At 45.3% G+C, this 16,830-nt stretch overlaps 1 protein-coding gene across 1 annotated transcript in view; it reads left to right on the plus strand.

Moving 5' to 3' along the window:
* The first annotated feature begins 15,469 nt into the window (after window positions 1-15,469).
* Window positions 15,470-16,830, plus strand: part of SORCS3 (sortilin related VPS10 domain containing receptor 3) — a 620,228-nt gene continuing 618,867 nt past the window's right edge. The window contains exon 1 of the mRNA XM_024121368.1: window positions 15,470-16,096. Coding sequence (XP_023977136.1) covers window positions 15,470-16,096 — 627 coding nt within the window. The remainder of the gene's footprint in view (window positions 16,097-16,830) is intronic.

The raw sequence follows: 16,830 nt of genomic DNA on the forward strand, positions 1-16,830 counted from the left end.
TCACAATCAAACGTCTGAAAATTGAAGACAAAGAAAAATCTTGAAAGCAGCAAGTGAGAAACGACACATTACCTATAGGGGAAAAACAATTTAAATGACAATGGATTTCTCAGAAACCGTGGAAGTCAGAAAGAAGTGACGTGGCATTTTTTTCAAGTGCTGCAAGTGAAGAAATGTCAACCTAGAAACCCATAACCAGTGAAACTATCCTTCAAGAATGAAGGGGAAATGAAGTTATTCTCAGATGAAGAAAAACTAACAGGATTTGTTACCAGGAAACCTACTCTAAATGAATAACTATAGGAAGTACTCTAAAAGAAAGAAAATGATAAAAGAAGGAACTCTGGAACACCAGGAATGAAGAAAGAACATGGTAGGAAAAAACACTGATGAAAAAATAGGCTTTCCTTCTCCTCTTGAGTTTTCTAAATTTTGTTTAGTGGTTGAAGCAAAAATTATAACACTGCCTGATATGGTTCTAAATGTAAGTATAGAAAATATTTAAGACAGTTTTAAGTGGGGAGGGTAAAGAGACATAAAGAGAAATAAGATTTCTATACCTTACTCAAACTGGTACAATGAAAAGCTAGCCAGCTGTGATAAGTTATGTACATTTAATGCCATACCTAGAGCAACCACTAAAAAAGCCATACAGAGATACATTAAAGAATACTATAAATAAAATCAAACTGGAATTTAAAAAATGTTCAAGTAACCCACAGGCAGCAGGAAAAACCAAACAGGTAAATGAAAAACAGAGAGATCAAGCAGAGACAAAAAATAAAATGGCAGGCTTAAATTCTAACATATCACTAATTTCATTAACTGTAAATGGTCTCAATATATAAAATAAAAGACAGTTTAGCAGAATGGATTAACAGTCATGAGCCTACTATATGCTATCTACAAGAAACTCACTTCAAATATAACCATTAAAGGATAGAAAAAGATATATCATGAAAATATTAATCCAAAGAATGCAAGACTAGCTGTATTAATTGCAAATAAAGTAGAGTTCAGAACAAAGAAAATTACCAGAGGCAGGCATTATATAATGACAAAAGGGTCAATCTATCAAGAAGATATTGCAGTCTTAAATGTGTAAGTGTCAAACAACAGAGCTGTAAAATATGTGAAGCAAAACCTGATAGAACTAAAGGGAGAAAGAGACAAATCCACAATTAGAGTTAGAGACTTCAGGACCCCTCTCTCGACAATTGATAGACCAGCTAGATAGAAATCAGCAAGGACATGGAATAACTCAACAACACCATCAGCCAACAGGATTTAGTAGTTATAGAACACGGTACAATATACTTTGCTTTCAAAGAACCACAGAATATAGATAAGACAGACAATATCCTGGACTATAAAACAGACTACAACATTTAAAAAAACTTGAAACCATACAGAATGACAGAATGTGTTCTCAGAGCACAATGGAATCACACTAGAAATCAACAACAGAAAAATAATAGGAAATCTCCTGATACTTGAAGATGAAGAACAAATAAACCATGGGTCAAAGAGGAAGTTTCAAGAAAAATTTAAAAATATTGAACTGAATGAAAATAAAACATATATCACAATTTGTGGGATACAGTTAAACTAGTGCTGAGAGGGCAATTTATAACACTAAATCCATATATTAGAGAAGAGGAAAAGATTCAAGTCAATAATTTAAGCTCCAACCTCAAGAACCTAGAAAAAAGAAGAGCAGGTAAACCCAAAGCAAGCAGAAGGAAGAAAATAATAAAGAAAATAGCAGAAATCAACAAAACTGAAAACAGAAAAAAAAAAATAGAGAAAATCGGTGAAACAGACTGGTTCCTTTGAAAAGAGCAATAAAATCGACAAACTTCTAGCAAGACTGACAAAATGAAAAGAAGTTAGCAATATTAGGAATGGGGGATATCACTACTGATTTTGCAGACATCAAAGGATAATAAAGGGATACTACTAACAATTCTACCCACACAAATTTGAAAATCTAGACAAAATAGACTGATGTTTTGAAAAACACCAACTACCACAACTTACCCAATATGAAATAGATAATTTTAATAGCTCTATAACTATTACAGAAATTAAATTAATAATTTCAAAAACTCCCCCAAAAGATATTTCCAAGCACAGAAGATTTCACTGGAGAATTCTATCAAGTTTAAAAAAGAATTAAGACCAATTCTACATAATGTCTTCCAGAAAATAGAAGAAGAGGGAACATTTCCCAATTCATTTTGTTAAGTGAGTATTATCCTGATACCAAAACCAGGGAGTACTGGAAAAAAAAAAAAAAAAAAAAAAAGAAAACCACCGACCAATATCATTCATGATTAATAGACACAAAAATCTTTAACAAAATATTAGCAAATACAATTCAGCAATATACAAAATGAATTATATACTATGACCAAGTGGGGTTTATTGCAGGCTTGTAAGACTGGTTTAATATAAGGATATCAATCGATATCAATAGGTTAAAGAGGAAAAATCAACTGATCGTATCAATGCAGAAAAAGCATTTAACAAAATTTAACACCTATTTGTGATTAAATACTCAGAATAACAGGAATAGAGGAGAACTTTCTCTATTTGATAAAGAGCACTACAAAAAACCAACAGGTAAAATTGTTCTTAATGGTGAAATTCTGAATGCTTTCCCCCTAAGATCAGAAACAAGGCAAGGATGTATACTCTTACCATTTTTATTTAGCACAGTTCTGGAAGTTCAATCCTGTGCAATAAGGTGAGAAAAGAAAATAAAAGGCACAATGGACTGGAAAGGAAGAAGTGGTAGTTGGTATCTCTATTTGCATACAACATGATTATTTACATAGAAAATCCCAAGGTATCTACAAAAATAATCCTGGAATAAGTGATTTCAGAAGGGACACAGGATTCAAGTAAAGATACAAAAATTAATTGTATTTCTATATGCTAGCAATGAACTTATGGGCACTAAAATGTGAAAATATAATACTGTTGAGGGAGTTCCTTGGCAGTCCAGTGGTTAGGACTTGGTGTCTTCACTGCCATGGCCTGGGCTCAATCCCTGGTTGAGGAACTAAGATCCTGCAAGCTGCATGGCACAGCCAAATATATATATATATATATATATATATATACACATACATACAACACACACACACATATATATATAATACTGTTTATAATAACTCAAAAAAGAAATATTTAGGTATGTCTAACAAAATGTACTGGAATTATATGCTAAGAACTAAAAAATGCTGATAAAAGAAATCAAAGGAGATATAAATAACTGAAGAGACAAACTGTGTTCATGAATTGGAAGACTCAACATATAAAAGAAGTCAGTTCTCCCCAAACTGAGAACATTTGTATGTTCAATACAAATTCTATCAAAATCCCAGCAAGATTTTTTTTTATAAATATAGGTAAGATTATTCTAAAATTTATATCAAAAGACAAAAGTTTATATCAAATGTATTAAACTAGTTAAAACAATTTTGAAAAGAGGAATAAAGTGGAAGGAATCAGTCTACCTGATTTCAAGACAATATATAGCTACAATAAGGAAGTCTGTGTGGTACTGGCAGAGGGATAGGCACATTTGATTGATCAATTGAATAGAACTGAGAACTCAGACATAGACCCACACAAATATGCCCAACTTATTTTTGATGGAGGTACAAAAGTAATTCAGTGGAGAAAAGGTAGCCTTTCAACAAATGATGCTGGAGCAATTGGATATCTATAGCCATAAAAGTGAACCTCAACTTGTCTCATACGTTATACAAAGATTAAATAAAAATGGATCATGGCACTTATATGAGGAATCTAAAATATGACACAAATGAACTTATCTACAAAACAGACACACAGACATAGAGAACAGACTTGTGATTGTCAAGCAGGAGAGAAAGTGGGATAGGGATGGATCGGGAGTTTGGGATTAGCAGATGCAAACTATTATATATAGAATGGATAAACAAGGTCCTACTGTATAGCACAGGGAACTATATTCAGCATCCTGGGATAAACCATAATGGAAAAGAACATGAAAAAGAATGTATATATACGTATAACTGAATCACTTTGCTGTACAGCAGAAACTAACACAACATTGTAAATCAACTATACTTGAATAAAATATATTTTAAAAATGGATCATGGGTTTAAATGTAAAATGTAAACTATAAAACTTTTAGAAAAAATCATAGGAGAAAAATCTTCGAGATCCAAGGCTAGGCAAAAAATGCTAATGACATCAAAAGTATGATCCATAAAGGAAAAATTGATAAATTGGACTTCTTCACAATTGAAAAATTCTGCTTTGTGAAAGATCTTGTTAAGAGGATGAGAAGACAAGCCATAGATTGGAAGAACATATTTTCAAACTACATATCCAACAAGGACTAGTATCTAGAATACATAAAGAACTCTCAAAACTCAACAGAAAAACAAACCAATCTAATTAGAAAATGGGCCAAAGACATGAAAAGACATTTCACCTGAGTGGATATATAGATGACAAATGGGACATGAAAAGATGTTCAACAACATTACCATTAGGGAAATGCAAATTAAGGCCACAATGTGATTACATTACACACCCACCAGAATGGCTAAAATAAAAACTAGTGAGAACACTAATTGCTGGAGAAGATTCAGAGAAACTGGATCACTCAGACATTGCTGGTGGGAATGTAAAACAGTACATGGTGGAAAACGACATTTCCAATGTTGGAAAACAATTTGGCAGTTTGTTAAAAAAACTAAACATGCAACTACCATAGGACTGAGAAATTGTACTTCTAGGCATTTATCCCAGAGAAAAGAAGACTTACATTCACGGAAAAACCTGTACGTGAATGTTTACGGCAGCTTGGTCATTATAGCTAAAACCTGAAGAAAACTCAGATGTCCTTCAATAGGTTAAACAAATTATGATACATCCATTCCATGGAATATAACTCAGCAATATAAAAGAATAAACTATTGATACAAATAACAACTTGGATGAATCTCCACAGAATTAGGCTGAGAAAAGCCAATCCCAATCTGATTCAATTTATATAACATTCTTGAAATGACAAAGCTGTAGTAATCAAGAACCGATTAGTGGTTGCCAGGGGTTAAGGAGAGGGTGGGAGACAGGATGGAAGTGGGTGTGGCTATCAAATGGCAACATGAGGATCCTTGTGGTGATGGAAATATTCTGCAGCTTGACTGTTTCAGTGTCAATATGCTGGTGATGTTGCATTGTGCTTCTGTAAGATGTTACCACTGGGAGGAACTGGGATCCTTTTGTGTTATTTCTTACAGTTGCAAGGGAATCTACAATTATCTCAAAATTAAAAGTGTATCTAAAAAATAGGTCTGATCCCTTTGCTGATGGGGTTTACAGTATTCTGGAGGGGAGAGGCATTAATTGAATCTCTGTACAAACACAATATAAATTCAACTGTAATAATGCTTTAAAGAAGAGGCGTATATAGTCCTGGGAGAACATATAATAGGTAGGGTGGATGACCACATAATTTATTGCTCAAACTGGGACACTTCCGAGAGTGAACAGCGGTGCTATTAGTAATTAGGCTGGGAGAGTGTCCTGCACTAGGGCCCACGGTCACCCTAGTGATAGGGGAGAGGGCTCGAGGTCAGGGGAGGCTCCCTGAAGCAGGTGAAGCTAGACCTAGGATCTGGAGGGAGATGGAGAGTGAATTAGGCAAGCAGGGAAGGGAGGAACAGCACAGGCAAAGATCCCGCGGTGGGAGGGAGCCTGGGCCCCGGGGAAGCAGGAGCAGAAACCTGCAGCACGGCTTGTGGGCTTCTTGCAGTAGCGCCTGAACGCCCTGCGTGGATAACAGCAGGAGGCTCCGGTTCCTGGTTCCTGTGACCTCAGACACAGTCTCTCTCTCAGGCCCCTGCTGGGTTGTAAACCACATGTTTGTTTTGAGGCTATATTTAGCTCCAGCTTTGCTCTCTCTGCCACCCTTGAACAATTTCCTAAGAACCGCCAGAGGCCCTGCTCCTGATTCTGACTAGGGGATGAGTGAAAGGGTCATGACCCCTGAGTATGGGGGCGGGAGGGCCACAGGCGCATGCACCATACCACACCTTCTCCTCTGGCAGCAGCTAAAGTGGCCTCGGGCCATCCTTGAGGGTTTCCCTCCCTTCTCCCAGGTGGGGTGCTTCCTCAGAGCAGCAGCCTCACCTCTCTCTGGCTCTTCTCACCCTGGGAGCCCTTCCCCCTGGTCTCTCCACCCCGACTTCTTAACTTGCTTCTCTTGTATCCAAATTTGCTCTTAGAAAATCTCCCAACCCAACCCTATTGTTAGCTTTGGAGGGTGCGTTTAAGCTCTCTGAGCATCATTGTGTGGATATGACCACCTCCCAGGACTCTGAAAAGATTAAATGAGGAGGGGTTGCATACCATTATTCAGAGTCACAGCATTGAGGTCAGCCACTGAGGCCTTTTCCATGAGATTATTTGCTCTCTAATTCTGCAGTCTCACCATGGGGGATAAAAGCTTTGACTTCTCAAGAGGGGAATCCAGGCATCATCGGGTAGATGGAATATATGTTTTGGGGGGGATGGAGGGAGGAACTAGAGAGAAGAGGTAAAGAGGGTCTAATAGTAATTTATTAAGTGCTTATTATGTGTCAGGCACTATTCAGACATTATCGCACTGGATCCTCAAAAAACTCATTGAGATAGGAACTACTGATACCTCATTTTACAGATGGGCAAGCCAAAGCTCAGAGGGGTTGCACACTTTCCCCAAAGTCACACACGTAGTACGGCAGAGCTAGGATTTGAACTCTGCTCTGCTTGGATCCAGAATTATTGTTTGCCCACCGGCCTCTGCAGTCTCCCTGGAAATCATGTCCCATCTCCAGTACCTGAAAGCTTATCTGTCTTGTCTTTTTCTGTCTTCTCCCCAATGCTCCCACTACCACCACCCAGGCACCTTTTCTCTCTCTCCTTCTCTAACCCTTCCCTCATCTTCTCTTTGCTTTTCCATTCCTCCCCCAACCCAGTCCTATTTTCTTCTCTGCTATCTGGGCCTTAACCCACCAATGGTACCCCTGGGGGGACAGGTCAGCTCTGCTAGGATCTCATTGTCACTGCTGCCTGGAGTTTCCCATGGTTGTCTATTCCCCTTGTTAAACTAGGTAAGCATCTGGTGGTGTCTTTTTAAATGCAAATATTGTACTCCTGGGAAGGGTGCATTAAGACATCAACACGGAAGGATGAATTAGATGCTCCCTCTGTATAAACTTTGTTGGGGAAGCACAGGACTAGGAGTCATGGGAAAAGAAAAGGGAGGCTGGATGCAACAAAGACTCTCTCTGAGCATATACTGGGTTCTAGAAATCGGAACTGGGGGTTGGCGTGGGTCCAGTCTAAAGAGAGGAGATCTGTAACTATATCTATGTCAACTACGACAGCAGGCCATGCCTTTCCTTTTGCGTCGCCCTGTAAGTTTGCTTGGTGCTGCCTTGCACACTCTCTCCTTTTATCCTCAAACTCAGTGAAGTGGGTTTTCTTTCCTCTGTCATAATCATGAGACTTGTTAAAATTTCTCAGCTAACCCTGGGAAAACCAAGACTACTTTTTAAATCCTCTCATGTCCTCATCTCCACCTCTCCTAGAAAATGCCCTGCTTTTCTGCCATAAGATATTCTAATTAAATTGCTCAAATCTCCTTTCTGTCTTCTGTTCACTCATTCCATTACTCTTTTATTCATTTGACAAGCATTTAGGAAGGATCTGTTAGGTTCATCAGGCACTAGGTTAAGTTTTACGTATATTATTCATTTACCTCTGAAAACCATCCTATGGGGATGATGTTAGAATACCTTTTAAAATGGAAAAACTGAATAATGCCTAATTGACCAATGCCCCAGCAATGGCACTCTGAAATCCATCACCATGTTAGTGCCCAGGCCATGCTTTCCACAGGCTGCTCCCACAGCCACGACCAAGTGTGGCCGGGAGACCATGGCAGGCCTGCTTCTGGGAGCTAGAGAACTACTTAGGGAGTGACTTTGACTCAAGGACTCCCCTCTGTCTTGCCAGACTTTCTCAGAATGCACAGGAATCAATGGTTCGTTCACTCAACTTTCCTTCCTCCTTTCCCTCTTTCCTCCACAAGAGTCAGACATGCATCTTGGGCTGATGGCTTTCCCAGCCACCACTCCTGGCTCCCTCTCATTCCCCCTTACAGGGCAGTTACCTTCATACATTTCTTGTAGGTCTAATCCTGTTGTGGCATCTGCTTCTTGTAAGACCTGGATTAACACACTTGCCTTAAAAAAAATACATTTCTGGTCTTTGTGGGTGAGGTCAGAACTTGGGCAAGGAGGCTGATGTGGAAGCAAGTGTCCTCCTCCTTGTCCTCTTGTCTGAGGATGGTATTTGAGATCCAGCAGGATGCAGCCTGTTCTGAGCTTGGGGACTTGTGAGCTGACCCAGGAGCATTTGGCAACACTGCCCACTCCTCCTTTGTAAAACACTCATTTCCCTTGCTTCCGCGGTGCCACACTCTATGGATTCCCCTCCAACCTCTCAAGCTGCCCTTTCTCAGGCTCATCTGTTTGTTCTCCTGGCTCATCCTCTCACCAAAGTCAAGGGTCTCAGTTGGAAGCTTTCATTTTCCATGCTGTCTTGAAGAGACCACCTTTTCTTTAAGAAATGCAGCACTGCTTTTAGAGCAATAGGGAGAAGAATAAAACAAAATCCTGTTTTCCTCCAAACCTTATTTTCCAATTGCATTCACCTCATTAGATTGTTTGCCCTGCTTTTCTTTTGGAGACACGAGTTTGAGGAAAATGTTGACAAAGTTGCTGATGACATACTAAAGTATGTGCTTTCCTGGAGGTTGTTCATTTTCCACTGTTGACTTTACTTCTTCAAGCCTGAACTTGCTACTTGAATGCAGGCCTGGAATTCACTGACCACAATTTTCTCTTCCTTACTAGGGGGTGTCATTTAAAGACAAGGATGCCACCAACCAAATCACCAATCTCTTCTCAAACTGCTAGGCATGTTGTGGGAGCCATATGCCCAATGAGTACCGGCTACCAGCGTTAGTCCTCATGGTGGGTGCTTGGGTGGGAAGACAGGTGATGCAGCAGAAAGAACACTGGCTTTAGAGCCAGATAGACCTGAATACAAATATTGTCTAGGACATGTTATGTGATCCAGGGCAGGAAGACAGTATAGACCACTGTGCGAGAGCTTAGCTCTAATGTCAGACAGATCTGGATTCAAACCCCTGGTTCTGTCACTCACAAGCTACGCAACCCAACCTCTCTGAATCAACGTTTCCTCATCTGTAAAATGGGCACAAAGTGCTGGCCTCCACAAGACTGTTAAGGAGAGTGAGAACATTTATAGCCAAACTCATAGCAATTTATTGGTCCCACACTTTGTTCAACTGCTTTATGTACATTAACTCATTTAACCTTCTCTGTCACCCTATCAGTAAGGATTTTCACCATCCCTATTTACAGATGAGGAATAGAAGTGCAGAGAGGTTGAGGAATAGAAGTGCAGAGAGGTTAAGTAATTTGTCCGAGATCACACAGTTGGTGGTTGGTATGGTTGGAATGTGAATACAGAAATTTAGTCCCAAAGTCGAACTCTTAATCATTCTGCTGGAATGCCGATGGGTCGTTACCACACATCTGGTCCAGAGTTATCGCTCAGTATATGTTAGCACTCATCGTTATCATCACCATGATCGCTTCCTCAGCACTGCTTCACCTATATACATTTCTGCTTCTCAATGTATTGATTGGAACCAAGAAAACCTACTTTGTCAGAATTAAATGAAGCAGTGGCCATAGAAGACTTAGAGCCTGACGTAAAGAAAGCCCTTGCTAAATGTCAGTTTTCAGGTTGTTCTTTCTTGCCTTCTCTCCTCTGCTTTTCTTCTTTCTCCTCCACTTTTCCTCATCATAAATTCTTTGGTGCCTTTTTGGGAAAGATTCTTAATGTTACTGCCTACACCTGTGAGTGCTGGGCAGCTGGTCACCTGTAGTAGGGAATAGAGCTTTTGCTTCTTTAGAAAGTATACGTATGCTAAAAAGAACAGATGATTAGCAGCTGCAGCAGAAGTATTATTATTTACACTCACCTCTTTCATCTTTTATTGCACACTTATTGAGGGTCAGTGCTGTGCCAGAGATTGGGCCAGGCGCTGAGGATACAGCATTCAGCAAAATAGACACTTCTTGCTTTCATGAACACACAGTAGTAGGAAGTCCTGATTTCAGTGGTCTTCTAACTGCTTTCATCTGCATTTCAGGTTTTGTTTTATAATCATTTGCCTCTGTAGAAATTCAGAGAGTTACAAGGTGGACTGTTGTTTTGATGTTAATCAATTAATTAATTTCCTATTTAGTTCTAAAAAGGATAGGAAGTGGTTTATCAACAATGCACAGACATGGTATGACCAAAGAGTATCAAACAATAAAAACAAACAGTATTTAGTAAAAGGGGAGCAGAGGGTAAAGATCTTGTTCTGAAGACTGTTACAGCAAGTGAATGTGGTACTCAGCTTGACTGTCAAGACAAGAAGAAGACAAAGTGAGAAGACACAGCCATTTTAAGAAAGTCTTTAAGATAGGATGTCAGCGTCACAAGAGAAATCCAATTTTTTCCTGGCTCTAAGTTTTATGAGGAATTTGTCTTTAGAGCCTCATACGACTGCTGAACATGTTATAAAATATGAGAAACAGGCATAATTGGAATGCTTCCCTATATGTGCCGGCTATGGGTGCTGATGGCAAGATATCTATTAGATTATTAAGGGCTTGGAAGAGTGTGTGCGTGCACGTGCACTCATGTGTGTTTGTGATATCAGGGAGAAGAAGTCAAGTTTCCCCAAGCATTATTTCACTGTGATGGTTAAAAAAAAAAACAAACTGAAAGAAGCCTTATTAAGGTGACATTTTTCTCCAGTTGTTTGTAACAGGCATAGAAACCCAGAGGGAAAATGCATTCTCAGTGAGGCCTTCTTTGCTCTTCCCACTGGGACTGGGTGAGGGCTAATCTTAGCTCTCAACCTGCCTTTCCCAGTTGAAGTAGGCATTATGCCAGCAAAGGAAACGGGAGCCCATTCTAACCCTAGCCCTGTCTTTTAAATTCTAAATCAATATTGGACAGCTCCCATCTCAGAGCAGGAAGACAAAGACTTTGGTGATGATGATGATGAAGACGATGCTGACCATGGTGGTGATAATCATGGATACAGTGTCAGGTACTATGGGATAGTGGGGGCAGGATTCTTGGAAGAGCTGGCATTTAAACCAGACCAGAATGGAAATTGTGTCAAAGGACAGATTACAGGCTTAAGAAATAGAGTAAGCAAGTTCATGGAGGTGAGAGTGCATGGAATCTTGGACACCATTCTAAAAAGTTTGGACTTCATGGGCAATAGTTGGTAATGAAGAGTTTTGAGGAGGGCAGTCCATGACATAATCTTCCTTGTGTTTAAAAGGCTATTTCTGCCAACAGTGTGGAGCTGTGCTGTCTAAAGCAATAGCCATTAGTCACCTTAGTGAGCACTTGAAATGTAGCTAGTCCGAATTGAGATGTGCTGTAAGTGTAAAATACACACTGGATTTTGAAGACTTAGTACAAAAATATGTAAAAATACTTCAATAATTTTTATGTTGATTACAAGTTGAAATGAAAATCTTTTGGATATATTCAGTTCTGTAAAGTATATTATGAACATTAATTTCATTAGTTTCTTTTTACTTTTTAAAATGAGGCTACTAGAAAATTTTAAATTACCTATGTGGCTCACATTATATTTCTACTGGATGGTGCAGGTGGACAATGGGGAGGTCAGCTTGGAGAAGCAAAGAACTGAAGACCAGGAGAAGATAGGCATCTATAGCAAAGCCCTAGACCAGAGAGGATGAGGGTCAGATCTATGGCAGTGATGCTGGGAATAGACAGGAGAGGACAGGTAAAAACGCTTTTTAAATAGGACTTGACACTGATTTTCCTGGATGTGGGGATTAAAAGAGGGAGGACTTACGGTTGCATGTTAAATGTCTAGTCTGCATAACTGAGGTGTTGGAGGATGGTTTTTAGAAATTGATGCGGATGGCTTTCAACAGGGATATGCAATGGGGAATTCGGATGTGAAGCTCACAAGAGAGGACACGGTGGGGTTGTAGATTCAGGAGTCACCAGCAAGAGGTGATAGTTGAGGAAGCACAGAAACGGGTGAGAACATGGGGTTTACTCATGGAGAGAAGGTAGGATGAGAGCCAGGCACAGAGGTTGGGGCTCCGAATTTAGGATATGGAAGGAAGAAGAGAGGCTGGTGAACTTGACTAAGGATGGTCAGGGAGAACCCAGGAGACCCTGATGACATGTAGACCAAGGGAGATCTTTCCAAATGGAACACGTTTACAAATGCAGGAAGCAGAAGCTGTTGGGCCCACCGTCTCAGGGAGCCACTGGCAGTGTTTGTTGGGATAGGCCTTTGATGAGTCACCTGAAGACAGATGTCAGATTGCAGAAAATCCAGCAGAGAGTGGTTGGTGAGGAAGGGGAGAGTTGCAGAGGTCTGGACACTAGAGAAGGTTGGTGGGGAATGGGAGGCTGGGGCGGGGGGAGGCGGGGAGGGAGGGGCAGCACAGGGCTGAGGGCAAGGACTGTTAGGCAAAGGGCGAAGGAGGGCAGAGACTGAAGATAGCAGGAGGATGTGCTAATGGATGGAAAAAGCTAAGAGGGGGAACTGGTGCAGGAAACTACATGAAAATGTTGCACCTAGCGTCTTTCATCCATTTTGTTGCCAAACAAATATTTTATAGCCACACACCCATAAGATCCGACCTTTCCGAGAGCTCTGTCTGGGTAGGGCTTCCTGCAAGTGGGAGAGAGAGAGGGGAGACCCCAGCCTTGCTCTTGCAGACAACTGCCCTCTGGGGGGGCTGCTGGGAGCTTGGACACCGTACCTCCACTGTGGGCTTGGGGCTTAGGAGGCCGCGCCTTCCCCGGCTGTATGCGCCTCCCGTCCGGGAGCGCTGCCTAAGGGTCCAGACCCAGACCTTATACTCTGGCATCTACCAGCTCTGCTTAGAGCCCAAGCAGAGTGGAGGCTTCGCATCCCTCCCCAAGCCCTGAGCTTCGGCTTGGGCTGCAGCGCCGGGCCTACCCCGGCAGGGGCGCTAGCAACCCGCGGATGGCCGGCTCCCGTCTAGCGTCTGGGCCCGCTCCCACCTCAGCCTTCAGCGCTGGAACTTTTCTCCGGGCGGCCTGTCGCCACTGTCTTTGGAAACCCACAGACTCCAAGGACCCACCTCATTCTGAGTGGGACGTTGTCACCGGTGTGGTTCTCTGGTCCAGCCTCCTCGGTTCCCAATTTTCCATTTTAGCTCCGGGTGGAAAAGCAAGTTCACGAGGGTGGGGCTCCTGGGAACCGCAGGTGGTCTACCTCCTTGGCAGGCTCACATTCCCAGGCACCTCCTCGGTTTCCCGCATCCCTCTTGGCCCTCCCCTGGCACTGGTTTGCCTCTTCTTTGCTTTCCCCTTTCTTTTTGCACCAGTATCTCGCCTTCTTTCCACCACTTCATTATCTCCCGGCTGGTCTCCCGCTCCCTTTTCTCTTTCTCTAGCTCCCCCTTTGTCCCCCCCCCCACCTTAAACCTTCGCTCCACCTTTCTTTTCTTCCCTCTCCTTGCATTTCCCTCCCTCTCACTCTGCTTTAACCATCTCCCACAAGGGAACTCTTCTGTCTAATCCAGAAGAGGAGGCCTTCACTCTCTCCAAGCTCCCTTCCTCCATCCTACCCCTTTCTTAGCAGTCCCTCCTCCAGCTCCACGCGTCTAGGCCTTTTCAACCCCTAGAAATCCCAGGAGCTCCGCGGTGGCGGCGGCAGCTGCACTACCTGCCTGTACTCCTTGCCGGGGGGCCTGGAAACTACATCTCGAGGTTGTCTTTGGGTTTAGCCTCCTCTCTCCAGCTCACCCAAAGTTTTCCTTTTCCTATGGGCACGAACCGTCCCAGCCCAGGCTGAGCTCCACGCACTCTGGTTCCGCTTCTGCAGCAGGGCACAGTGCGAACTGTTCCTCAGGCCTGCGTGGCGCTGGGCCGGGGACCCTCAAATGGCAGCCTGACACTTTGAAAGAACTGAGCCCTTTCAGAGATTAAGGAGATGAGGGAGCGACCTCAAAATCGCAGGCGGAAAGATGGGGGCTAGATCCTCCCGGTGGGAGCGACCCCTCTCGACTACTCTCTTTCCCCAGCTCCGGGGCCGGCGCCTCCGCCTCCTAGTTCTCTCCTCTAGCCCTTCGGGAGGCTCCGGGAACAATCCGGTTACGTCCGCAAGCGCTGGGGGACTATGGGTGCGTGGGGCGCCAGGAGGAGCGGGCTGTGCAGGACCGCCTGCCTGGCCTCGCTCTCAATATTGCCTTTCAGACGACTCGCAGGTTCCTGGAAATGCAGACACAGCCCGTGCCTGATCCATGCTCGCCTACAGCCCGAGCGCACCCCTCCCTGCCTCACATCTCATCGTTCACACTAACACGCACACAGACGCGTGCAAACGCGCACGCACAGAGCCGCGCGCCCCCGCACACCCAGGTACCCTTGTCTCAGCCAGGTACCCCCACCCTGGGCGCCCGCTGGCCCGCCAGCCTCGGGCGCACCCCTCGCCCCCCCTCACGCACGCGCACGCATGCACTCCCCGAGCCCCCGCACCGGGCGGAGGCACGCGGTGGGAGGGGGGTGGTGGAAGGGGCAGGCCAGAGACCTGGGAGCGGAGTCCCCCAGTCCATCCCGCGCTCGCCTTCCGCCAACTGCGTTCCTGCGCGAAGGCTCCGGGCTCCCCTTTGGCTCCCCAACCCGAAGAGTTGGCGCTGAAAACACTTCACCCTCCTCCTCCTCCCTCGAGGCCCCCCAACCCTCCCTGCGCGCCATCTCCCACCCCCACAAAAGGCCCGGACGGTAACCCCCTAAACGCGGCCAGAAGCGGCTCCTAACTCTTCGCTGGGAGCAGGCTGGAGGCTGGGTTTTAGAGAGACCCTGGATTGGGGTCCGTCGCCAGCCACTCCTCCTGGATTGGGCTTCATTTTCATATTTTAGAAGAGGATTTTCGTATTACCTTTGAATACTCCTTCTGAAAAAATTTCTGGAGGAGCTCGGTGGGAAAGATTTTGCGGGAATCTTGTTCTAAGGGAAAAAAAAGGCACCGAAGAGGCATTTATTAATTTTTCTCGGGTTTTGGAATCGCCCCGTGAGGAGAGAGCAAGCCATCAAGAGCCGGGAGGGAAGAGTGGAGAGGACCAGCAAGGCGCACCAGGCCGAGCCACCTCCTTCCCGGCCGCCCCCTCCGCTCTCCCCCGACACACACTCGCTTGCTCGCTTACCGGCGCCTGCACACCCCCCGCGGCGACCCGCACCTCGGGCGGGCGCCACACACTCGGCAGCCCGAGCCGCGGCAGCCGCAGCGGGATGGAGGCGGCGCGCACGGAGCGCGCCGCAGGCTGGCCCCGGGCGCCCCTCGCCCGGACCGGGCTCCTGCTCCTGTCGACGTGGGTCCTGGCCGGCGCCGAGATCACTTGGGACGCAGCGGGCGGTCCTGGGCGCCTCGCGGCTCTGGCTTCGCGGTCCCCGGCGCTGCCTCCTCTCTCGCTGCGGGCAGTGGCGAGCCAGTGGCCGGAGGAGCTGGCGACTGTACGGAGAGGCGCCGCACTGGGGCGCCGGCCGGGACCAGAGCCACTGCCCCAGCCAGGCGGAGGCAGCGGCAGAAAGAAGCAGGGAGAAGCCGGAGGGCTGTTGCCGGCAGGCGCGCAGTGGGGACGGGGCGTCTCGGCTCCTGGCAAGCCTGGCGGCACAAGGAGGAGTCGCCGGGCGCAGTCCCCCAGTGCCCTGGAACGCGGAGACACCCAGGCTACAGTCTTAGCCGATGGTTCCAAAGGAAGCCGCTCTCTGGCCAAGGGTCTCCGGGAGGAGGTGAAGGCACCACGGGCTGGGGGGTCGGCGGCCGAAGAGCTCCGGCTACCCAGCACCTCGTTCGCGCTGACCGGGGACTCGGCCCACAACCAAGCCATGGTGCACTGGTCGGGACACAACAGCAGCGTGAGTACCCACCCGGCGGCGGATCTCTCTGTCTGCCGACCGCGAGGGAAAGTGGGGGGCGGGAACGATGGGCAGATAGTTGCTCTGGGTCTAGGTGGAGGCAGGGGCAGGGGGGCTCCTCGACTTTTAGACGGACTGGTTCATCTCTCTTTCCCCACACCCCCAACAGGTTAGTGGAGTTTGTTGTAAGACAGCCTGTGCTTTTGTTTACCGGAGACCCTAGGATTGGGGCCGCCCGGAGGGGAGAGGAAGAAGAGGTCCTTAACGGGATCAGTGACCACTTTCTCTGGTACTTGGCTTGGAGAGTCAGTTTTCCTGTCCTGGGTGTGTGTGAATTCTTGGGTGAGGACACAGATTGATTTGGGGAAAGAACCGCTGGATAGACTGACGGGTTTCTGCGACTGCTCGGGCTTCTCCCCTTTCCCCTCCAGTCACGCGAAGGAAAGCCAGGAGACTGAGGCCACTCGGACTCTGGTACTCCTGCCCGCCGGGCTTAGGATGCTGCCTCGGGCTCCAGGCGCACTTTCTCCCAGCCTTAGGGGAGGCTGGGCCTTCAGGCAACACTGATTCCCCCCTCAAAACCCAGGCAGCATACAGCTGATTCACTTGGTTAATTATACAGCAGAAACTAACACAACACTGTAAGGCAGTTATACTCCAGTAAAGATGTTAAAAATAAAAAAGAACAAACAACCCAGGCAGCTGCCCCGAAAAGCTATAGGAGGGGCAGAAAA

The sequence above is a fragment of the Physeter macrocephalus genome, chromosome 20, assembly GCF_002837175.3.
Source record: "Physeter macrocephalus isolate SW-GA chromosome 20, ASM283717v5, whole genome shotgun sequence".
NCBI lineage: Eukaryota > Metazoa > Chordata > Mammalia > Artiodactyla > Physeteridae > Physeter > Physeter macrocephalus.